The following is a 24,328-nucleotide window of genomic DNA, read 5'->3' on the forward strand; positions in this document are numbered from 1 at the left end:
CAGGAGGGCCAAACATGGCCGGCTGCAGCTCATCTATTATTCATGTGCCTCCTTTTTCCCCCCTAAAAACATCATTTCTCGAAGGTTTTTTTCACCCAAAGAAGTTTCAAATGGCACCTTTAAAACAGGGCTGGTAATTGTTTGGAGTAGTGGCAGCCGTTCCAGGCAGGGGTCAGCAGCCCTCGCCACAGGTCACAGGGTGACTCTTAGGGGTCACGAGATGATTTAAGACTGATAAGAAGCAGAAACAAGTGTTCTGTTACACAGAACTGCAGTAATTGTTGTTTGTTGGGCAGTTTTGCCCTTTAAAATGAACAAACCAAAGGCAGGAATGCACCTGGGATTGAAATGTGGAAGGAAACCAGAGTAGGAGATCCGCAGAGACCAGGAGAGAACCCAAAACCTATTTAGCATCCCAGCGTGAAGAAAACCAGCAGAAACTATCAAGCTCGTCTGACTCCCAACTGTTGTCAACAGTTCTGATCGGCTGTCATGTCGCTGAGGGAGGAGCAGAGGGAGACGGGAGAGCGGTGATTCCATCGGAATAATTTCGCGCTTTAACTGACAGCTCGGCGCTCCACGTCCCCGCGACTTTTGACACCGCAGGACGGCACGGTCGGCGACGCGGCCCGACAGGAACCTGAGGCAATCAAATGAGACTCCACTCGTTTGGTTTTTTTTTTCTTTTCCGGTAGACAAAAAGACAATCTTTATTTGTGTGTTTCCCTCCTCGCTCAGACTTTTGTGTTTACGTTTGACTGACGGGATTCAGCGGGCCGAGGCCGCGGTTGCAGAGGAATGAAGAAAAAAAGGGAAAAAAAGAACGAAAAAACAGCACAAACAGAAGAAACTCTTACATGACGCTCAAACCTGTAGGCATCCTACCACTACCAACCACGAACCAGAGAAGAGGAACGACAGAAGGACAGCATCAGTGGAATAGAAGAAGAGAAAACACTTTTTTTAATCTTCCACAGGCGAAACCTCCATCACTGCGTTCCCACACAGGAGTAAATAACAGTGATTTTAAATGCTACAAAAATAAGATAAAAGAGGGAAGCAGGTGCCTCCCTTTGTTTATGTTTGGCCTGTGTGTGCGTGTTTGTGTGTGTATGTGCATGCCATGTATGTGTCAATGTCCGGGTCTGCGTTCCTAGGTCTGAACACACATGTGTTTGTCGTATGTGTGTCACCATGTGTGTGTTCACAGTGCTTATTCATGATATCCACTTTAGTCCTGTGATGCACATCTGCACACGCTTCCTTCCCCTCCCTCTCTCTCTCTCTCTCTCCCTCACTCGCTCGCTCGCTCGTTGCGCCGTTGCCATTTCAAGTCTGTGAACGCTCAGAGGAACAGTCCTGTTATCAAAGGCTGGATATTTACAGGATGGTGTGCATGTGCACGTGTGTTTCTGTGATGCTACCGCACGCACACCTCGACACGTTTGCGACAGTCAGCGGTGCTTCAACCCGTCGGTGTAACCCTCACACCCAGGCCCGGGTCGGGTCGGTGTCTCAGACGGGAGAATCCAAACGAAGAGGAAAAAGTCTGGAGAAAGTCTCGCGTAGAGCAGGAGAGCGGCCATTTTGGATCTGTCCACCCATGAAAAAATAGATCATCAAGCTCAATCCAAAGATTTCACAGTGCTCATGCAACTTGGGTGTCGCTTCGTTTCCGTCGCCTCCGCCAGTCCCAAAAAGTTCTGTAAGTGGCCGCAGTCATGGTAACACAAAGACAAAGAAGTGGGTGACCAGTGGTACATTCATAAATGAGAAAGTCATGGTTCCAGAAGTCACCCGGTCCACATCAGACGGTGCTGAAGGTTCCTGTGCGAGCCAGGCCGTGATAAATGCTTTGTTTAGAAACATTAATAAGACAAAACACATCCCATTGGAAAATATATACCTCCCCAAACCCACCGACATCCACCCCAAACAGGCTATGATTATATTTGTCATTATAATATGATATTAAAGTAAAAAAGAAAATACATTTTTTTATTATAGCATTGCTGTGATTCTAAACAGAGTCAGAAAATATCAACACCTATTAAATTTCCCGTAGCGCTGAAACCCGTGTCCGCATTGTTTTTGGCCCGGGTCACTTTATCTCTTCCATTTCTCTAACTTTGCTCTCTCTCTCTGTCTCTCTCTCTCACTCTCTACCTCTCTCTCTCTCTCTCTTGGTCCAGACAGTATAGAATTTCAATTACAATGCAAGCTTGGCCTCATCTAATTCTTCTTTCAACGGTGGGACAGGAATGTGAGAAGAATCCAATTTTTGTGCAACCAGGCCTATCGCTTAATGCGTCCTGCCATGATTGGAGGATGGGAATCGCACTGGAACGACAAGTTTAATCATAGCCGTGGTTACATCCACCCCATCGGTGGCCGAGAGTCGATCGTCTAATCAAACGGAACCCTTGATATGAGTGCAGAGACGTTTCCCCCAGCTGAGAGGTTCTGTTCTACCCAAAGTTTCAGGGTCAGAGGTGACACCTCAGGCCCAAACCTCTCAGCTAGGCCTACAGAAGTGGTGTCCATGGCTGGGTAGAGGAGGGGGCTGGCAGTGGGAGGGGGTGGGGGTGGGGGTGGGGGTGGTTGGTGTTCATATAAAGGTGGAGAATGGAGAGGAGAGGATGGAGACAGAGGGCTTCCCTGAGGGGTGGTGGACTTAGAGGGACAGCCAGCCCAGCGCGGGTGGGAGCTCCGTGGAAATGGAGGAGAGGGCTTCACAGCCAGGAGAAGAGTCCCAGGTGCAGCACGGCCAGAGCGGCGACCGGTGCCATGGAGCCCGGCCTCCAGCTCGGATCGCCGTCAGTCAGAAACGGCTCTGGAGAATCGTATCCCGACCCATCTGAAACAAAAAAAAGGAGAGCGACAAAAAGCGACAAAACCTCTGAATTTGAAAGGAACATGCAGACAAAGACGAGACAGTCTACAAGCAATGGAGGGGGTTTGTGTGTGTGTGTGTGGGGGGGGGGGGACCACAAAAGGATCAGAAGTATAAAAAAAGACAGAAAGAAGACGTCAGAAGGGGCTGTGGGGAGGAAGGAAGGAGGAGGAGACGATGACAGCAACTGAGCTCTGCAGGGGGTTTAACCAACCTAATTACAGTTTAATCACAGAGGCTCCGAATCTGGAGCAGCTCACACACACACACACACGCACACACACACACACACGCTCAAAAACACACATGTAACAGATCATTGCTGCCTCCGCAGACAACATGGAAGCTGCACTGTCAGACAGATGACTAAAGCGGGGATGGATCTCTGAGCAGTGACAGTGGGAAAGAATGTACTGTAAGTTGTTTCAGTAATCGTGGAGGAGGAGAGACCTTCCTCCCACCTTTTTGGTACAGAACCGGAGCGATCAGAGCCTGGAAAGGCCAACTGTCGGCCGTGATCTTCAGAGCTGCGCCATTATCTGGGGGAATACACGTCTACCCGAGTTTGGGTCTTTGGACTGACTTAGAGGTCTGCCTCAGAGAGCAGCTAGAGAGATAACACAAGCAGCAGAAAACCTGCTGCATCCAGATCCCGTCGAAATGGGAGTTATTTTTAACTATAATAGAGCCAGTGTGGATGTCAGGGCCTGTCTGCGCTGATATACACTCCTCTGTGCATCCTGCAGCTTTGGAACCAAAACAGCATTATATGACACTAATGCACACTTTATTCCTTTACATGAGACTGATGTTTAATGAGGACTTTATCAATAAAAACAACCCATATGAGATGCGTTATTAGATAGGACTCCCACCACGCGTGATGGGTTCATGATTAGATTTCTCTCTAGTTTCAGTGGAAAAGTAGTGCAGAGGCTCGGTAACCTTCCAGAGAGCAGCTTTCAGCCCCGCTCTGCTCCCTTTCTGCAAGGACAGAAGGTCTGGCTCACACCCAGGGTGATGTGATGTGATGTGACGTGGAGTGTGCATGCCACTCAGCGCGCACGTGCACGCCGGCAGTGCACAGCAGCGCATGTGTTAAAGGTGTAAAGTGGTGCCTGGCTGGTCAGTGAATCAGAGCAGAGAGTGTTGCTGGGCCATTCCATCAGAACTCTCGCCCCCCCCCACACTTTAGTCTGATAGCCAATCTAGGTCTGTGCGTGTGTGTGTGTGCGCGTGTGTGTGTGTGTGTGTGTGTGTGTGTGTGTGTGCAGTCAGAGCATGACTTACCTGGAGGTCTGACATACACCTTCAGCTTTAGACATGCTCGGCCCACGTGGTTGGGATGGGGGGAGGCTGTAAAAGAGGAAGCAAGAGAAGACCGTTGTCAGGGCGATAAAGTGCATCAATGCAGACTAACAGTCATCCACAGCCCCTAATGTTGCCCCACCCCCTTTACTTTTGTGCCAGACCATCATTTGAGTGCCCTTCCATGACCAATCAGAACTTCATTTCACCCCCAAAGTATCAGCCTGTTTATGGGGTGGAAGAGAGAAACCGAATGTTTTTTGGACTGATGGTTATTTTAGTGTCTAAAGTTCCCGAAACTCATCGTTTGGAGCATTTTTACAACCTGTAAACACACCGAATGCTGGAGAAAACAGGGGTCGGACATCTGTGCAGACTCTTAAATTACATAGGAAATTAGGACGTCTGTTGCTATGGCGGCAGAGAAGTGAAACTGTAGACCAGTGCCATCACACGTACACACCACTGTGAAGGAGGGGGTGTGCCACTTGCGGGGGCTGCGTGTGCTGACCTTTTGCCCTTTTCTCTTGAGGGTTGCCAGATTGCCGGAGCCCACAGCGACCCGAGAAAGGACCGTCATCAAGAACCATAGCGGGCAGGAAATAAATCTGACCCCATCTCTGCCCTCTCCTCCCCCGCCTTCCACCCACAGCTCCTCCCTCCACCCTCTCGGCGCCCTTCACCCACTTTTTTTTTTGCTTCCTTTCATCTCACATTTCTTTGATTTATCCACTGACGGCTCCACCTGTGAAGCCCACTGGCGTCCTAACACGCTTTCTCTGTATTGTTGTTAGTTCCCAACTGTGTCTGTGGGGAAAATGGCAACACTTTGGAGCAGCAGGTTCCCCCTCGCCCCGTTTCCCTTTAAAAATCTCATCAGTTCTGCTAAACTACTGTTTCCCAGCACATCCACCCAGGAACCCCACTGGGAATCACTCAGCCTCATCAGGTGGCAGCTGGGGAAAGTAAGGGGCGGAGCTGTCCCGTCAACATGTCAACCCCATCACAGGCCACGTTGGCACGGCAACGGCTCCCCATCAGACCTCGACGTGGTGTTAGGTGGAGCGCCTGCCCTCATCAGCGAAAACCGTTGAAGTGCTGCCGTCACACATCAGTGTGGGCCTGCGTGTGTGTGTGTGTGTGTGTGTGTAAGAGAGAGAGAGAGAGAGAGAGAGAGAGAGAGAGCCTGCTTAGGTTTGTATGGGAGAAAGCCGGAGACAAAAACCTGTGTGGCTGTCAGTCAAGATGACGGACACGGCCTTTCACGGACTCACAATCGCTTGACAACTGACCCCCCCCCACCACTTCACAACACACACTCACAACAATATCACAGACTGCACCCCGCCCTCAGGGGTCTCAGAAACACAATACGTTTGTCAGCAACTATCCAGCTCTGGAGGGGCCCTCTCCATCCTTACACGACCTGAAAACAAAACAGTGTGTGTTCCTGGGGCCCGACTGGGAAAGGTGCAGTAGGACATGGGGCGACTGTTATCTGCTGCTCTCTACGCCCGGCCCGACTCGGCCCCGCTGTGCCTTTGTGACAGATCAGGCACCAGTTTGATGCAAAGGAGGGCTTGCGTTTGGAGGAAGAATATCGTTTTAATCTCATTATCGCTGCCAGAGATTCCGCCGTGCACGTGATACTTATGCGCTGGAAAATGAGAGGTTCGCTGGAATTTGCGCCGCAGCTATTCGCCACCCCGGATCCTTCACGTGGAGTCAAATCAAGACTTTATCTCACACTGAGCTGAGCTTGTTTTGGTGCACATCAAAAGCTCCGAACTTTAATTGGCTTCCAGTTGTTTTTCCACATCTCAGAGGAATAACGTAGGTGTGAGCCGACCCTTCAGCCGAGACAACAAACTGTCTCTTCTGTTTGGCGTCTTTCTTTCTGCCGTCTGAGGAGAAGAAAGTCACTGCGAGGTCAGAGTAACTCCCCGAGGGCAAACGGCCCAGCGGAGAAATGGGCTGCACCCACAGGCCTCTCCTCTGGAACTGGGGGACCGTGGTGAGAATACATCAACCCCCTGCTCCGAAAAAAAAGTGGAGGTCAGTTTTCAAGCGGTGCACAGGGGAGGAATAAAGGGAGCGGCGTGAGGCTGCGGCTCGAATCGTCCACAGATTGGTTTTCATGTTTGAATAATGCTGAGCAGAAACCACTGGGAAGACTGGTTTCAATAATTTAGACGTTTTACATCGGCTGGGCCACATCCATCCTGGGTCCTTCGGCTGTCCCGGCCCAGCCGGCATAAAATTACTGGGAAATTAGGAATCAAACGTGAATGAGCGACTAGTCATGCACGTAATAACGACGCGGCTTTTATTTTGAAGGCGTAGCCTAGGTAAGCTAACCGAGTTAGCCTCTCAGAGATGATGTCTCATTTAATACGGAATGTGACGTCTAAACAAGGCAGGGGTCTAAAGGTTTCCTGAGGTCAGAGGAAAAGCCGCGTTTGTGCCGCTCAGATCCTGGTCGGATGCGGCTCATCGTCAGTCGGGGACGCAGCTCGGCCCAATCTGCCATCTCGTCTGCGGCTTCAAACGGGCAAACATCCCGTTAGGAGACGCTGAGGTCATCAGAAAGTTGGGCTGCTGACGGCGGAGCTTTTGAAAGTCAATCTCACGTGTTTTTCTGTGATTACCAGCTGACGTTCTTTAACCGCCCGGATGCAGCCGCTTCGTCCCGCCCACCTGGCAGAGCGAGCGAGCGAGCGGCTGACAACAATGTTTAGGAGTCATTTGAAGCTGTTATTTGTCACCCGCCCGACGGGTGGAAATGATATCTTTTAAACTGCTTTCCGGAATAGTCCCGGGGGGGGGGGGGGGGGGGGGGGGGGGGGGGGGGTGGGGGCAGCCAATCGGTGGCACTAATACGTCACTTGTTTTAAGGAAGGAGAGACATCGATACGGGTAAAATAGAGGTGATTCCAAACTGCGCCTGCTGACATTAACACTTTGCTGAGCACGCCACTTATCCTCAGGCCTGATGTTTACAGTTGCTCCGCGGGGAGGTACTCACAGATGTAGTAGTACTCGTGTCCAGGCCTGAACTCGAAGCCCAGGGAGAAGGGCGTGAAGAGCTGGAACTTCTCGGAGAAGCGCAGGGGTCCGTCGGAACCGCTGGGGCGGTTGCACTCCCAGCGCTTGAAGCCTCGCATCCTGTGCTGGCAGGTGGTGTAGCCCTCATGGTTGACCATGAACAGGATGTAGCGCTCCATGCGGCCGTGGGATGGCGGACCCTCGTAATAGGGACAGTAGATGTCCAGGTAGTCGTTGATGTTCACCGCCACCCGGTATTCTCCATGCCAGAACCTGGGAGGGCGAGGCATAAATACACACAGTGAGTGGACGGAGACTTTTCCTCGTCCAACAGCTCCACTTCCTCCACGACAGTATTATTATTATTCACCGCCTACATTGGACTTTTTTGTGCACAGCGAGGGGACGGCAGCAAGTGTCCATTTTAATTACAGGAAACGGTGGGACAATTGTCTGATTTGAGCGTCCAAGGGCAGATCTGAGGTCAGAGTCTGCAGAGCCGCGACCCCACGGAGGCCTCGCCGCTTGCTCAAGGACACTTCCGCAAACGCCTGCTGACAGAGGCTCAGGAGCACCTGAGTCACGACCGACCGCGGCAAAAGTCCTCCCGGAGGGTGTTTTTCCGCTTATTAAAGAAACACGAGGAGCTCGGGAGAATCAATGAAGATTTCTTTGTTTATGGGTCAGTTTAATAGATTTTATTTTAATAAAGCTCTGGCTTGTGTGTCAGGGGAGATATTAGTTGCACGCTCGCTCCTGAGCTAGCTTTCTTGTGCGTTACTCAGGAGAAGTGGGTCATGTGATGGAAGAGAGCACACATTATTATTCCAGGCCCTCGGGCGGCGTCTGTATCGACCGTCCACTTAGTTCGGTACACATACGGATCACTGGGGCTGTCCTGATGAATAGGAATATGTCAAAGGTGACTTCTAAAGAAATGCTAGCGCATATGCACATTATGGGGTTTATGTCACTGATTCTGCTCGGCGTGCTCGCAGCTCGGTAAATACAGCCAACATATGGAACCCGCAGCCCATTCGGCAGAGCTACAGTCATAGTGCATTAAAAACATATGGCTGCGTTTGTTCCCTGCATAAACCTCCCAATTGAGCCCGCGCTGTCGCCTATAATGGAGGCAAACTGGAGCACAACAAAGGAAAAAGCTGTGCGTATCCTACCTTTCTGCTACCCTTGACATACAGGAAAATTTAAAAAACAAAACCAACGATTCACTTTATCCCGCCACATTTGGCCTTTTCCATGACGCCTCTCTATATTCAGAATGATATCCTGCAGCGTAATGAGGGTACAGCTGGAGGATTCTGTATTTAAATGAAGTCAGAAATCAGAGAGAGAGTCTGAGCTGAGGCAGGTTTCAGCTCGTCATGTTTCATCAGCGCCTCATTAATGTTCCCTGTATAACCAGAACTTGAAGGAGGAATTTAGAGGAATAAATGACAGCATTTTCCTCCAGTCCACACAGTTATTGGCGTAATTAACCCGCTGCTTTTTCTGCACACTGCTGGAAATATGTAAATATAGACGCCGCCACACGGACAGCACTTCACACAATTCACAAGATATTTTAATATTCGGTAATATGTCCCAAGGTTATGACTTGATATGTGTAACCTTCAGTTCTACTTTGAGACTTTTCTCATGAAATTGTTGAAAATTAATCAGTCGGATTCTGCCTTATCGAACGCCTTTGTCGGCATCGCCGGTATCTTTTGTAGAATCAATTTAATTTAACGCCAACGGCAGCAAACATGTTTAAGATTCAGCCGCCGGACACGATCAAATCATGTTTCTCGGAGCAGGAAAACTGTCTTCAATCAGGCAACCGCAAACACGCCAAGCTGTCGGGCATTGGTAATGTCCCTGATGGCCCGCACGTGCGCTGATTGTGTACTTTAAACAAGTTTATCACCCACCCCACCTCACCTTGGAGGTAATTGATTGCCTGGGATGGAGACGTTTGGGTCTGGGTGCCCCAGTTAGCAGGATATTTAGCTTTGGGACGAATTATCCCTCTAAATGCGCCCCTAGCCTTCTCCCAGAGGGTGAATCAGGAAGTGAGTTAGATGTGAAATGAGTGCCTTCATGCTTCGGTGCCCTATCAGAGCCAGTTTCGCAGGTTCTAAAGGAACTCCGAACAGATCATTTAGAGGCATTGATCCACTGGGGAGCTCTCTCCGGCTCTCTCTGCTCCCAATCAAGTCCGATTAACTACTAAAGGGGAAAGAAACAGACGGAGGGAGAATTAAAGAGCTTAAAAAAAAAGAAAGGGGGAGGAAATGGAGCAGAGGCAGGGGAGGAAAACAGTGAGAGGCCGATAGTTAGAGTGTATGGAGCGAGCAGGACAGAAGAAAGAGGACAACGGCTGAAGGATAGAAGATTCAGTCGGGTTTCATTGGAGGCAAATGTGCTTTGCCTATCGATTGTGCACTGATGCATTTATGGATGAGGACCATCTGAGCCTCAGCGCTTAGGGCCTACAGTGAAGTCCATGTGTGTGTGTGTGTGTGTGTGTGTGTGTGTGTGTGTGTGTGTGTGTGTGTGTGTTTGGCAAAGTAGGTCTGGATGAGCGAAGATGTTCAACCCAAGAAGACACTAATGTGCAGGAATACATTATTGAGCCGCCCAGCAGCACTCTGTGGTGCGTGCACGTGTGTGTGTGCACACCTCAAGCTGGCACAGAGTAAATGTTAGGACAGCCTCACAACGTGAGTGTGTGTGTGCGTGTGTGTGTGTGTGTGTGTGTGTGACCCGCCACCCTGTAAGGCTGAGTGTCGTTGGGAATTAAACACACACCTGCACGGGCCGAAACGGACACAGGAATGCACTCACACGACCGTCAGTGTGTGGGCGGGTGTGTGACAGGCATGTGCACGTGACGTTGGAAGAAGCCACTCAAATTAGGTGCTAATGACTCCGACATGATCAGTTTTTATGCATTTCAGGGTCCTTGAGATGCTGAGTTCTATTAAATCTGGCAAACGCGACATTCACACGTGCACGTCCATAATCACTGGTATTATCATAACTAGCTGGAGCATGTCGCTAATTGGATTTGTGCTCAGCTCATCAGCTAACCAGCCAGTGGTTATTGTGGCTATTGTGAGCCTGCGGATGAGCAACGGTCACAAACTTTAACGCTAACGCACCAGTTTCAGTAACTCTGGGTCCGTCTCATAAGAATAATAATAATTCATAGAAATCTGCTGAGACGGGTGTAAATGTACATTTCAACAAAATCCACTCATCTGAATTATGTTATATATGTTAATATGTATACGTTAAAATTACATTTGATATTTTCCACCTGATAAAACATGATTATCTTGGCGGCAGCGATACCTTTATTCGCTTTTTTCGAAATTCTGACAATAAACTGCAAATATCGAGTGGAGAAAAAGGTGTTAATTAGATTCAGGAAAGATGGCGTCTTCATAACAAAAGAGGGTTTTAAATTAGCCCCGAAAGGTTTGTTGTCCTGTGATTTTTTTCTGTTCTTTGGGGTTGATCAGAAGGGTTTCGTCCAGATATCTGACAGATTCTCCTCGCCGTTTTAGAAAAATTGAATTATCCGGCGAGTGTTAGTCAGACTCCGCTGAAGGACCCGGAACACAGTCGGCATCAAATAATGTGCTAGCAGGATCCAGGATCAAAGGGAAAATAAAAACTGAGCGGGTTAAAAGTTGAACTGAAAGATGAGGAGGGAAAAGAGGCGAAGGGAGGCGTGTGTGCGACAGTCTGAACATGTGACTCACTGTATATACTTCTGTAAGAGTGTGTGTGTGTGTGTGCGTGTGTGTTCGGAGGCCATTCCTTAGTATTCAGGCAACACTGAGTCATCAGCATCCTCTTCCAGCAAGGCTGAGATCAAAGCTTCTGGTTGGGGATGTTTACCATACCTGCATGCGTCCTAAACAGCAGGCCGGATCAACCAGCCCACATCAAAGGAAGCATCACTACCCACACCTTACACCCCCCCCATAACTGATCTTTTCTTTCTGCTTGTCTAGATCTTCACTATGTTCTACAACAACCTTGACTTGCCAAAATGAACTATCAAGCACATTAAATGTTAGCTTTAATTAGCCCAGTAAGCTAACTATAGTGAAAAAGTTACATCCTGCAACTGAAATTATTGAAAAAATGTTAATACAGTAGAGTAGAGTTCTAAAATTAGAAGAGAAAAGTGAATTTTCAGGGGACAACTCCTTTGATGTTCCCCACGTGTTAAAACTCAACGCATTTATTTATCTGTGAAAGCTACGTAGAAGCCCAATTTCCCAGGGTGCACCACTCTCCTCACGTAATCACGAACTGATGCTCTGAAATTGATGTGTGCTGTGCTTCATGTCTGACTTTTCACTAATATCGCTGTTTTCTTTGATCTTTTATTGAGAACTCACAGATTGTTCCTTGATTTTACAAAGAATACTTGCGCTAAGCACAGCAGGGACATTTGGATCTAAGTACGGAATCAGTAGACGCGCTGCCTCGAGGCCTCCAGCTTGTGTCAAAAACATTCAATAACAGCAAATCTGAAGGGGCTGGTTCTGGACTGGTTCTAGTGGTGCCGAGTCATGGTTTCCTCACCCGCAGTCACGAGGAGCTAAAAGTTTCAGGTACTCGCGCGTGTGAAGTTTGGGCTCCGGCCTCTAACACCAGTCAAATCAATAGCTTCGATCCCCTGGACTCGAAGGTGGCGAGAGCAGTCCCAATTACTCGTCACACTGCGTCTGAGTCTTTAATGCCCTCATTAAATCAGGTTTACGCCTCAGAGAGAGCGCCGGGAGGACGTCCTGGAACCCTAAATTGTTGAATTCTACCCAGAAAACAGCAGAATCTGAGTCCCTGAGTGGCAGTGCTGGTGCAGCCACGCTCAGTCCTCCTAATTAACTCCACATGACTCTCCATCCTCTCCTCTCCTGTCATCACTCGCTTACACACTCACTCTCCTCCAGTTATCCACCTTTCTTCTCTCAGGACTCACACACACACACACACACACACACACACACTGTAAAACACCTGAGCTGCTCACGCTTAAGGATGAGGTGTTCCTGAACACACCGCGCTTGAGGCGTACGTCACCTCCCCTGCACACACATGTTGGACCCACGCCCACGTGCATCAGGTGTGCACGCGCGCGTGTTGCGGCACACAAGGGCGTATGACACATTGTGTCAGAATGTGTTAGCGTGCGTTCCCGATCAGGCGCCATGTAGGTCCAACATGAACACGCGCGGAGGAGACGCAGGTGCGGGCGTTTAATTAAGCTAACGACCCTTTGATCCTCGCGAACATGAAAGGCGCGTGCGTGGAGGCGACGCCAGTGTCGCAGAACCAGGAGAAACACTTGAGATGTCAGACAAGTTCTGCAGCTGTCACTGCGGATTATGTCCGCCATGGATCACCATGGTGACATTCAACACATTTGAGAGGTTATGACGCGCAGCCCCTCCCCCCACACAGCCTGACAGTGTACCAACCATTCTGGTGGTGGTGGTGGTGGTGGGGGGGGGGGGGGGGGGGGATCCTCAGACACCCTCCTGGGGGGAGCGCTAACGTTCCGGTGGCCCAAAATGTACCGGCGTGCAGACAGATACAGCGACAACGCCGCTGATGGACGGACAGGCGGGACAAGTCGGCGAGACAGCCGGGATGAGAGTCCACGCCGCAGATGTGACACCCTGACAGACGGGGGGGGGGCGCACGCCTGCGTCGGGCCCCCCCTGTTTGAGACGACGTGCCGCTCTGGCAGCGTAAACAGCGGCGGAGCTGTATTGGTATTGACAAGGTTGGCCCGGAGCGAAGAGCCGGGGAGCTGATGGCTGGCGTCTCAGCACGCCAAGAAGAATTACCCATCCTGCAGTCCACACCGGCGTCCCCGAGGAACGTCCCGTATTTACACCTCCGTTGTTGATGGAGAGGGAAGTTTTCCCCGGCGATACTTCCGAATATCTCCTCAGCCCGTCTGAGCGGGACATCTTCGGCCCTCTCGGAGCAGAAACCTCCGGTCTGTTTTGGTTAAACCGTCATTAACTTTTAATATCCTGCAGCGACTCTTCGGGCCCGGCAGGCAAATCCTGTTAAAAGTTCCACCGTCGAGGATCGGGACAAAGAGGATTACAGCCTCACTCCTTCAGCGCTGCAAGGAATGCTCCCGATTCCGAGGTGGCTAGTTAGCCCACTAGCTAATTCCAGAATGTTCCGTTAAATGTCGAACATGAAGCGAGCGCCACTGACTGACATATTAAATGTCTGTCACTCGCTGTGGCTGGAAGATCTTCATCCCGAGAGGGTGGATTGATCCAGATTGACGAGGTGAACTAATCCATGTAGTTCGGGTCAAAGCGTTTGAGTCTCTGCGGGCGGGAAGTCGCGGAGGGCGAGGAGAGCGACCGGGGAAAGCTGCTGTATAGATTGCTTTGCAGCATCTCTAATGAGTAATTAAACAGTTGAATGGAGTCCCATTAAGACACACACTGTGTCCGTGCACTCACACACACACACACACACACACACACACAGACATGTACAGTACCCACGTCCACGTGACAATGGGCGAGTAAACATTAGAGTGTAAACAAAGTCTTATGATGGGTCACACACACACACACACACACACACACACACACACACACACACAGATATCAGTCTCGCCACATTAAATGGAGCCATATGTGCTGAATGTTCGCGATTTGTGGGTGAAGGTCAGCGCTGCTGGACTTCATCTTCTCCTGCTCTTTAACCCTTCTCTCCTTTCTCCTCTCCTCTCTCCTCTCTTCTCTCACTCTCTCTCTCTTTTTTTCCTTTTGCTCTCTTTTTCTCCTCTCTCTTCCTCTCTCTCTCTCTCCTCTTCTCCCTTTCTCTCTCTTTCCTCGCTCTCTTTCTCTCTCTCTCCTCCTCTCTCTCTCCTCTCTCTCTCCTCTCTCTCTCTTTCCTCTCTCTCTCTCTCTTTCCTCTCTCTCTTTCTCTCTCTCTCCTCTCTCACTCTTTCTCTCTCCTCTCTCTCTCTTTCCTCGCTCTCTCTCTCTCTCTCTCCTCTCTCTCTCTTTCCTCGCTCTCTTTCTCTCTCTCTCTCCTCTCTCACTCTTTCTCTCTCCTCTCTCTCTCTTTCCTCGCTCTCTCTCTCTCTCTCTGTCCTTTGTTGTGTTGGTGTCAATCTTTCCTTCTGCCACTCACTTCTGATTCCATCCCGACTCAGGAACAAAACAAAACACAGACTTTACCTGAACAACCTCAGGAGTCTGATAACTAAAGTTGCTAATCTTTACTAGGACGTGATTATCGACCCATTCCGTCTGTTCTGTCTGGGAAATCTGGCATCATACTGTTGGTTGTGCTTTCCAAATGTTGCTTTCATGTGCCTTTGATCCACATTGATTGGATTAAATCTTTGCTATCTGCTAAACGTCGCCATGACATTGAATAAAATCAAGTGGTTTTTGGTAATGAAACATATATTCTGTACTTCTCCTCCTCCTCCTTTAATCTGCAGCCATATGAGCCTGGTCCTGATCAAGGTTTCTTCCTGTTAAAGGGAGTGCTTCCTGCTTGTTGGGGGGGGGGGTCAAGCTCTGGGTTTGGGTAACCTGGAGTCTAGATTGAACAGATGCTACATCAGTAAAGTTGAATCACATTAAATGTGCAGTGTGGGCAGGTAAAGTCGCTTCTGCCTCCAACTTTTACTGGATTTATTCACAACTGCGACATTTTCTGTGCATAAACAGAAGCTTCATGGCTCCTCCATCCGTTCAAGGACACTCTTTTGACTTTGTGCCATCCTGACGTGCACGTTTGTCACATCCGCCCTGCAGCCTGAAGTCTCAAAACAACGTCTCTTTTTGCCTTCCAGGCGTTCAAACGAAGCTTTGTGGCAACGAGTTTGTTTCAAGAGGAAGAAAAGTCAAACATTTCCACCTTCAGAAGGTTTTCTGCTGAGCTTTGCCCAGCAGTAGCTGTGTGGGCTGCGTGCAGTTAAACATCTGAGTTCCGCCCAACTCAAATCAAACAAAATCTTTGTGATTAGTATTGTTTTTCAAGGGCGGCTCTCCAAAGCAGCTCTGACAGCCTCCTCCTGCTTATTTACTGCAGATCCACAAGACGAGCGACTGTCAGGCTCCTCACTGTCTTCCTGCATTCCCGTCTCCCCCCCTCACATCCTGGAGTAATCCCATGCCACCCAAACCCTCTTTTCTCATCTTCTTTCCAGCCACTGATCTCCCAAAATCCCCCCCATGCCCCCTCCTCGTTCTTAAAAAAACCTCTTCTTCAAAGGTTACATCTGCAGCTTTGACTCCTCACCAAAACCCGTGTTTCTTCACGCCCGTCTTGGTGAAATAATGAACACTTTTGGCGATGCTCTTTGGCGCTGCGGCTCGGATAGTCGGGCCGGGCCCCCGCAGCACCGTCAAATGTCGTTGTTTTTTTTTTTTCTTTTTCTAGGCATCGCTCGTCTCTTCTGACGTTTTTTGACTCGACTGTTTTCTCCCTTTGCGCTTCAAAACGCTGCATTTCCGTTTGTCGTGAAAGATCAAAGGAAGCGAATGAAAGGGAGAAACAGATTTCTCATGTCCTCCATCATTTTTGACTAAAACCATCAACTTGATCCTACGATAACGGCGGAACGGCACTCATTAGCTAGCGAGCTAACACATGAACCAGAAAGTTTCCCTCCTGGGAGCTGTGGCGGGATCTCTGCGTCTACATTCATCCCGGTTTTCAATGTTTTCCAGGCACACTTTCACCTGAGGCCTCGCTGGAATCTCCTGGTTCCTCTTGTCTCACCAGCAGCTGCAAACTGAGGAGCCAAACCAAACTCCCGACACCAACGCCAAAGCAAAGTCCCTCATTTTGCCTGCCTGATGCATAATCAGAATATAGTTGAGACCCAGGAGATCAGACAATCCCGATGTTCTGGGCTGGATCCCCTGGAGACCCCCCTTCCCCCCAATACCCCCCTCCCCCCCTTCCTGGTGTAGATGAACAACAGTTTTTGATTAGCTTTTTTAGCCGTATGCATCAGAGACAAAGACAGAGAGAGAAAAGTCGCTGCGACAGCGGAACAGCTGGGGAGGAAAATGAAGGGATCACTCCGCATAGCGAGCAGTGGAACGTTGGAGGTGGAATAAATCATTGGGAGAACTGAAACTGAGAACATGTGACTGTTTCCACACTCTGCTGCACTAATCTGCGTTCTTTACTGCAGAACCAGGAGAATATTTGTGTCTTTGCGTAAAGATTTAAACTTTTTCTCTTTGAAGTAGATTGGATTCCAACAGTTTCTCTCCTTCTTCCTCTGTTTTCTCCATCTGGCGTCTCGCTCTGAGCATTAATCAGAGCGCTCAGGCACCGTGACCAGAACAGCCCCGCTGAGACCCGCTTCTCTCCCCAAACACTCTCAGATAGGCTCCGCCCACCACACGCACGCAGGCGTGGACGCCAGCAGAGCCGCAAACATCGGTCAGGTCGCAGTCCAAACGGGCCTGGAGTTACTTTCCTCGTGATGGTTGAAGTCCTTCAACCAACTGAGAACTTCGACTACGGGGAGACAAGATCGTACAAAAATGTCCTCCGGGGATGTTTTTTTTTTCGCCGCCTGCTTTGGGTCCGTCCACGACGGCTACAGTCGATGCAAATCAGTCGATTAATTATGAAGACAAAGGCGGCCCCGATCTTGCCGAGGCTGCGGAGTCACATCTGGATCCAGCAACATCGCGCTCATGCTCGCACGGCAACAGCTGGATGTTTCCTGGGATCAATGCAATTTGGGAATGGGGGGGAAACAGGAAAGCCGAGACAAAGAAAGACAGACCTGTGAATACGCAACATGTTCTCGCCTCAGATAATGGAGCATCTGCGGCTCCACGTATCTGAGGCAACAGACGCCTCGTTAGCATCAGCACGTCGGGATCTGATAAATATCAATGCTATTGATAAATTATGTACACATTGGGGTTTAGATTAGGACATGAAAATTCATGAGAAGGCCTCAAACGTAACATTCTACAGCCTCTTCCTGCTAAATTCAGCCAGGAAGACGGGGTACAAATTTCAATAACTAACAGCAATGGCAAAGCTAAATAAGTGCTAAATTCTTGTCAGGTTGCGATGGTTGTGTTGAAATAGACTTTTCTTGTCCTATCACACACTAAGCTGCTTTTAAAAATATAGGATGAAAAACACTGACCTGCGACAGTCTTGTTGCTGTTATAGCAGTTGTTGTTAGCTTAAATTGTTTTTAGCTTAAATAAAGACAGAGGCTGGAAAACAGCCAATCAGCTGCCAAGAAGCATCCGCCATTGTTTATTCTAATGGTCGTGTGTTTGTTTATGTTGAGGCGAGAAGAAAACCTGCAGGGGACGTGTGCAATGTTGCATTAGCAACACGCGTTTCCAGTCATTTGGATGAACCGGCGCTAACGTACATCTGATCTGCCGTTGTTTCCCATCCAGCTGCGCTTGTTTGAATTACGGGAACGTCGTAGGAGTTTTCCACCTCAGACGTGTCTGAGATGTGACACCTCAGCGGCAGCAGAGTCGTCAGATTACCTCCGACACTGTTTGACACGTATGGAGATGTGCTACATTCTCTCATTATGGGATGGCTGTTATTTATCATGTTTTTCTGGTTAGCATGTGATCATGTCCACGCCTGTGTCGACAGTGTTTACAGCGCAACGCGCGTGACGTTTGATGCTGAAAGAAGTCGTGCCAATTTTTCAGGAAATAACATCCCATTAGCAAACTCCTCCAGGTCCAAGGGGACGTAAAAGCAGTCGGATTTTTACATTCTCTCGAATTCAAATGGATTCGTAGACAACGTTAGCGATTAGATGGAGATTCTGCGCGATCGAGCATTTCAATAGCATGAATCTGAGGCTCTTTCCCAGCTCGGATGCAAGGCTCTATCGTCCAAACCTGAAATGTTTCCTCAGTTTGTGTCACACAATTAGCATAGCAACAGGTCAGTCTGTATTTTCTGGTGATTTTTTTGTAAATCACCCGAGTTGTTTTGGTAACTTGGCTCTTTTTTCCCTCCCTTTGATGCTGCGGACCTCACATTCTCCAGCAGACCCAAGCTGCTGCTGTACTCAGACGACCTACACGCGATAAAGCAAGAGGTCGACCGAAAGCGGCTGCAGTTAGCTCGCTCGCGGCTTGGCTATAACAAGAGTAGGAGTAATGAAGAATTCCCGCGGGGATCCCGTAAGTGAGGTCACGAACCACCAGGTCCATATTTTCCAAGAGTCTCGGCTACGGGAATGAGGTTTTAACTGGATAAAATCCCCGTCTGAGGACGTAAAGAGCAGCAGCGATATATCGTATATCTGCTCTAAGGTTCCCTGAATGGACGCTAAATCCAGACCCAGGTCAGCACGTGGTGCTCCGTGACATCATCCTCCTAATTATGATGTTTCGTTTAACCGTGGGATTTCTCCAGCTCGGCGCAGGACGACGCCGGCGGCTGGGATTCGTGTCCAAATGAATTTTTTATATTTTAAACTATTTTTGTTGTTTATTCCGACAACTTCAATGGAAGCGCGAAGCCGTCGTGGCTGCGAGGCGGGTCAAGGATTAAAGCCCAGACTTTTATCTCGGCAACACCAATTACGTTTACACCATTGCTGGGGGGGAGAGAGTGTGTGTGTGTATCTATGCGTGTGTGTGTGTGTGTGGGGGGGGGGGGGTTGCATGTATACAAAAGCAGCTCGGATGCTTTGTAACAACATATATGGTGGAGCAGGGGTTCAGAGAGGATGGTGTGTGTTTACCCCCTGCACAAACAAACACACCCACACACACACACACACACACGCACACACCTCCCCCCTCCCTTTTAAATAGGAACGCTGCTTTTCTCCACCGGTGGCCAAACCTTGACCCTCAAACCCATCTAGAAATAGGCCTTCGCTGAGGGAGGAAAAGAAAGAAAGAAGCACACTCACACACACACAAAAAGCCTAAAGCCTTTCCTTTCAGTGCTCATCCCACACACACACACACACACACACACACACACACACACACATTCGTGCAAATACATGCACAGTGTTGCTTCTTCACTCTGGGAAGAAGAACTCACTGACAGGATGAACAGAAACACATTTGCACACACACAATGTGCAGACAGGAGCCCAGAGATGCACGGCCAGACTCTGTGTGTGTGTGTGTGTGTGTGTGTGTGCGTGCGTTTTTGTGCACAAGCGTGTGCCAGTGTCGCCCAGTGCGGTTTACATGCCGGGTGCCCATTTTCAGATCGTCTCTTGACATCAAAACAGGATAGAAATAAGACAGTTGGGCTTTTATTTGCTGCAGCATCAACATATGTGTGCTGAACAGCAAGAAGAGTGTGTGTGTGTGTGTGTGTGTGTGCGCGTGTGTGCGTGTGTGTGTGCGTGTGTGTGTGTGTATGTCTTCCCAGTTGCAGCCTGCCCATCACAGCCTCTCTGAAACAGCCTTAATGAAACATTAACAAGTGCTCTGCCTGGGTTTGGAGATGAGCTCACACACTCGGAGGACCGACTCACTCGTTTCCAGCCGGCAGGAACAGCTGCAGGATGAGACGCCGCCGCCACATCTGTGCTGGATGGCCACCTTACACCGCCGCCCGGTAGGGGTCTTAACGTTTTACTGCCTTGATTTCACGCCACTGCTGTGACCTCCCGGCAGGAGGTGATAGGCAGAGTTTCTGACATATTCAGTGACATTTAAAATAATAGATGCGTGACGCGGCCTCGACTCTGAACCCCCGGCCATCTTTCCCCAGACCGGCCCTGATAAAGGACTCAACTTTTCCCCTGATAAAATGAAGGAAGTTTAAGATTAAAGATCTCCTCATCTCAGAGTTCAGCAACTTTTTCATTTAAGTGAAAACCACCTCCCAGAATGCCATTAATTGAAAAAGGAATAGAGCCTTAATTTGGAACTAAGGGCCCGTAACTGTGGTCAGCACTGAGACTAATGGCATTCTGCTCCAACAGAAGAGGCTGAATGGTGCGCTGTGAGCTGTTTGCCTAAAACTCCCTCGCCAGAGCGACCATTGATCCTCAGCAGCAAACCTGAGACTAAACGGGGTCACCGCCGGTAAAAAAAAAAAGCCCCTGAATTTTCGCTCTTTATGGGATGTGTGGGTAAGCTTCACAGGCTTGAATAATTCACTTTAGCCAAACTGTTGCTTCGGGTTCCATCCATTTTTAATGCCGTCTTTTGATGTTGATTAATTAAGCAGCGATAGCGCCGCAGTTTCTCTGCCGTCGCTGGCTCCTGCGCGCGCACGTGGACAAACACGTCCCTCCCTCCATCCCTCTAAACCCCCAAAGCCTGAACACCGGCCCACCCCTCCCCTCCCCTCGCAGAGACAGAAACACACTGGCGCACTCAAGTCCCCAAAAAAGTACAAAGATCTGAAAGTCTAATTTTTTTTCCCTTTAAGGCCCTGTGGAAAGAGGATATGTGAGTGTGAGTGTGTGTGTGTGTGTGTGTGTGTGGGGGGGTGCCTCTTAGCAAACTCAGAGCATATTAGCAGGTGTGTGTGTGTGTGTGTGGATACATTGTTAGCGCCTGTACTGTACGTTACAGCTCAGGGGAAGTAGATGTTAATTAGAAGACACGCATGCGTAAGCTGGCGGCTGCATCCGTGCACGTGCCAGTGAGCGCGCAGCCTCACTCTTTTATGTGTGTGCAGCCAATGCAGTGAGGAGCGCCCGCGTCCCGTCCAATCAGCACCCCGAGGTTTATAAATAGAGTACGGCGACTGATTCCTTGCAATCGACTCCAAATTGCTCCTAAAATGACGGCTAATAGCAGCGAGTAGTTCTGGCTGAATCAAAGCGACGGTTTAAGCTAGGTAGCTATTATACATGCCCTGATTTTTTAAAGGGTTCTTCATGCGGAGATGGCTTAGTTCTGCCAACAGGATCAAAGCGGAGAGTCCCAAAAAGTATTCAAAGAATGTCACGACTATGCTAATAGGTGTCTGCCCCCGCGGTACAGTACAATCACGACCGGGTGATTTTTCTGGTACGATTTCAGGTTCAAATCCTCCCCATAAATGATTCACGGGCGTGTTTGTACTGTAACTGTCCAGGCTTTGAGACTAACCTTCGCTATGTCCCCTTTCCTTTGTCAGACAGACGTCCTGCTGGTAGGTGTCGTCCGTCCAGGCGTGCTATCTTTGCTTTATTTGTGTAACCTACAGGATCCTTCTTTAGTATCAGCTCAGACGGGGGCAAGGTCACGCCATCGACCCCTGTAATTAGCTGTGAAAGCGTAACTGCCACGGTTCTGGATTTCACTTGATTATTGTGACCTTTTTGTGGAGTTTCCTGTTCATGTGAAGGTTATTTTCTCTTTTTCTAAGGTTCCTTTTAAATCGCCCGGGTGTGTTCCACCTGTGTCCCTCACCTGGAGGCTCGTCACATTTGTCTTCTCGTCTCCTCTTCGGGTCGTATTTTGTAGCTGCACTTTCTCGTCCCTCCTCTTTGTGGTTTAGTCAGGGCTTTAGACTCTCTTTGCCCCAATTCCACAGTTTTCTGCATACAAACGACTTTTCCCAAGTTGTGGATCTCTACTTTGTCTTTGCTTTGATCTTTACACCGACGCTGTTGCGAGCCTGTAATAGGCGAACATCTGCATTGTGTTTATAGCAGATTAATAATTCACCACATTTAATATTACAATATTGGGCAATATTCATATTTAAAGAGGACAAAAGCCCGGGAGAATATCATGTTTTAACAAATTAGTGGGCACAAAGTGGGTTCTGCTTTCAAAGGCAGCATCTTTGATTTGGCAGGAGCTCTAGTAGAGGAACAAAACACCAAAGCCCGTTCACCAAAGAAGAGTAACGAGGCCAAATTTGCACTGAAAATGACGGGACGGCGCTGCAGCTCCAGACGAGGTTAAAAGGAAAAAACACAGGCCGCAGCTGCTCCTGCTGGAGAAGAGAACCTGACACTCTTTGCCACTTTCCTGACCAGCCCTTCTACATCCCTTTAAAGACACACACACACACACACACACACACGAAGTGGCAGCTGGTTTGGTTCTAATAACGACGCGTAGAGGGAGAGGCCACAGTGCTGCTCCGTCTAAAAATACCGGTCCAAAAAGCCTTCTGTCATGTTCCATTGATCTTTGCATGATGGTGTGAGTCCATCAGTGTCTCTGTTACACAGCGCAGCGCTATAATAAGGAGAAAAGACACCAGGCCATCAAAAAATAAAGAAAGGGAGCGTGAGGGGAGAATGGGCCTAATTTTATAGATAGATTCCAATTTTCCCTCGGAAGAAAAGGTCTCACTGTGAGGCTCTCATTTATCTGGGCTGATTATTTCTGAGAGGAAGGAAAGGGGAGAAACAGGTTTAAACCTGTCTGAGGCGCAAACCCCACCTGGTTCTCTGGCGGTGCCAGTTTGAAACGTTCCGCTGCTGACGATGCAGCACGAACGAAACAAATGAAGCGCTCCTCGAGTAACCAAGCTCGCCGGGCGACGGCGGCCAATCGTCCCGTAACTCTGCAAAGTTCACATGTTGGCTGCTGATTCCTGGGTATTGTCAGAGGAAATAAAGGACATCCGGCCAGGAACTCAGTGAAAGTGTCAAACACACATTTATCAAAGAGACACAGAATCCAGTTACAGAGGATAAATGATGGATTTCTCTCACAGCCGAAACGCAGGATGCAAAAGAGGGCCGAAGCCGGAGCAGCCGCCGCTCCAGGAGCGACCGAGGTGAGTCCTCGTCTCAGAGGCTCAGGCTGCTGCTGCCTCAGAGCCACCAAAACAGCCATTCGTCAAGCTGACAAAACTGACAAGCAATTTCAGAGTGGAGGTCTGCATCTGGTCTCTGTTACTGGGTCCCCTCCTCATTCTGAAGTCTCTGTCTGACATGACCTCACAATAAAACACCGGGGGGGGGGGGGGGTCATCGTCCCCCGGTGCGGCTGCGCGCTTTCTGCTGTGATCAGAGTTCTTCCTGGGGAAGTTTGGAAAACTTTTCTTTTCAAGGATGAGCACAAAGTTGTCCCTGTGTGTACCCGAGTTCCTTTGTGTTTGCAGCCTTGGAAACACTGTACTTTTTTTTTTTACTGCAGGTTTGAACCAGAATAAAACCAAAATCAGCTGCATATGTTTGGTTTTCTTTACTTTACTTCCTCATCGTGACTGTTGAAGATCTCTCACTGAACCGCGGGAGGATGCGGTGTCCTGGAGCTCCAGCGGTCTCGACCAGATGGAAACCCACACTAACCTGCACTGTAAAAACTAGTGGGCTTCTCCCACGATCACTTAAACACCAACGTCTCGCCGCCGCAGCTGAAGGTCGCAGTGACGGCGCCGCTGCACTTTTCCGGTGCAGGAAGAAGCGGGCCGGTGAGTCATGATCGGGTCCTAACCCGCAGTTTGCAGGAAATCAGGATCCCCGTGCTTTGAACTACACAGCCGGAGTGGGAAAGAGCCCAAACTGAGGCCGGAGGAGCCGCGTGCAGAATCAGGAATAAAGGTTAAAAAAGGGGAGCTGTCAGGATCACCACAACACGGTTAAAGGCTTTTAACAGAGGAGAGGACTAGTGGGGCTTGGGAACAGAGAGAGCAGGGATCACACACACACACAAACACACACACACACACACACACACACACACACACACTGAGACAGTCCTGCAAGAACAGACAAATTCACTGCTGACTGATTAATGTTGAATCAGAGCCGGTGTGACGAGTGAGGGAGTCGGTGTTGCACGTGTGTGTGTATGTGTGTGTGTGTGTGTGTGTGTGTGTGTGTGTGCGCGCTTGTGTGTGAAGGCACTCGCATGTGTGTCTGGAGTCCCTCGGCAAGGGATAACAGCTGGCACGCTGAGAGCCCCAAGAAGCCGCGGCACTGGGGAATAATCATTATACAAACACACACAGACTGGCCATCCAGCACACACACATACACACACGCACACACACACGCGTGAGCATATCTGTGTTAAATTCATCTATAACGCTGCAACTGTGAACTTGCAATATTTAGAAAATACTGTCAAAGCCACTTAATGCTGGAGACCTAATTATAAATAT

At 49.3% G+C, this 24,328-nt stretch overlaps 1 protein-coding gene across 2 annotated transcripts in view; it reads right to left on the reverse strand.

The window, feature by feature from the left end:
- Positions 1-673: 673 nt before the first annotated feature.
- The window catches only part of LOC101069656 (ephrin-A2-like), a 50,364-nt gene continuing 26,709 nt past the window's right edge, over positions 674-24,328 (reverse strand). The window contains exons 2-4 of one of the 2 annotated variants that reach the window (XM_029827743.1): positions 7,227-7,519; positions 4,184-4,249; positions 674-2,857 (exon numbers count right to left, since the gene is read on the reverse strand). In XM_029827743.1, the coding sequence (XP_029683603.1) occupies positions 2,733-2,857; positions 4,184-4,249; positions 7,227-7,519 (484 nt within the window). In that variant the 3' untranslated portion in view covers positions 674-2,732. The remainder of the gene's footprint in view (positions 2,858-4,183; positions 4,250-7,226; positions 7,520-24,328) is intronic. The other variant, XM_029827744.1, reaches the window with a different exon arrangement.

This window comes from Takifugu rubripes, chromosome 2 (genome assembly GCF_901000725.2).
Source record: "Takifugu rubripes chromosome 2, fTakRub1.2, whole genome shotgun sequence".
NCBI classification, from domain to species: Eukaryota; Metazoa; Chordata; class Actinopteri; order Tetraodontiformes; family Tetraodontidae; genus Takifugu; species Takifugu rubripes.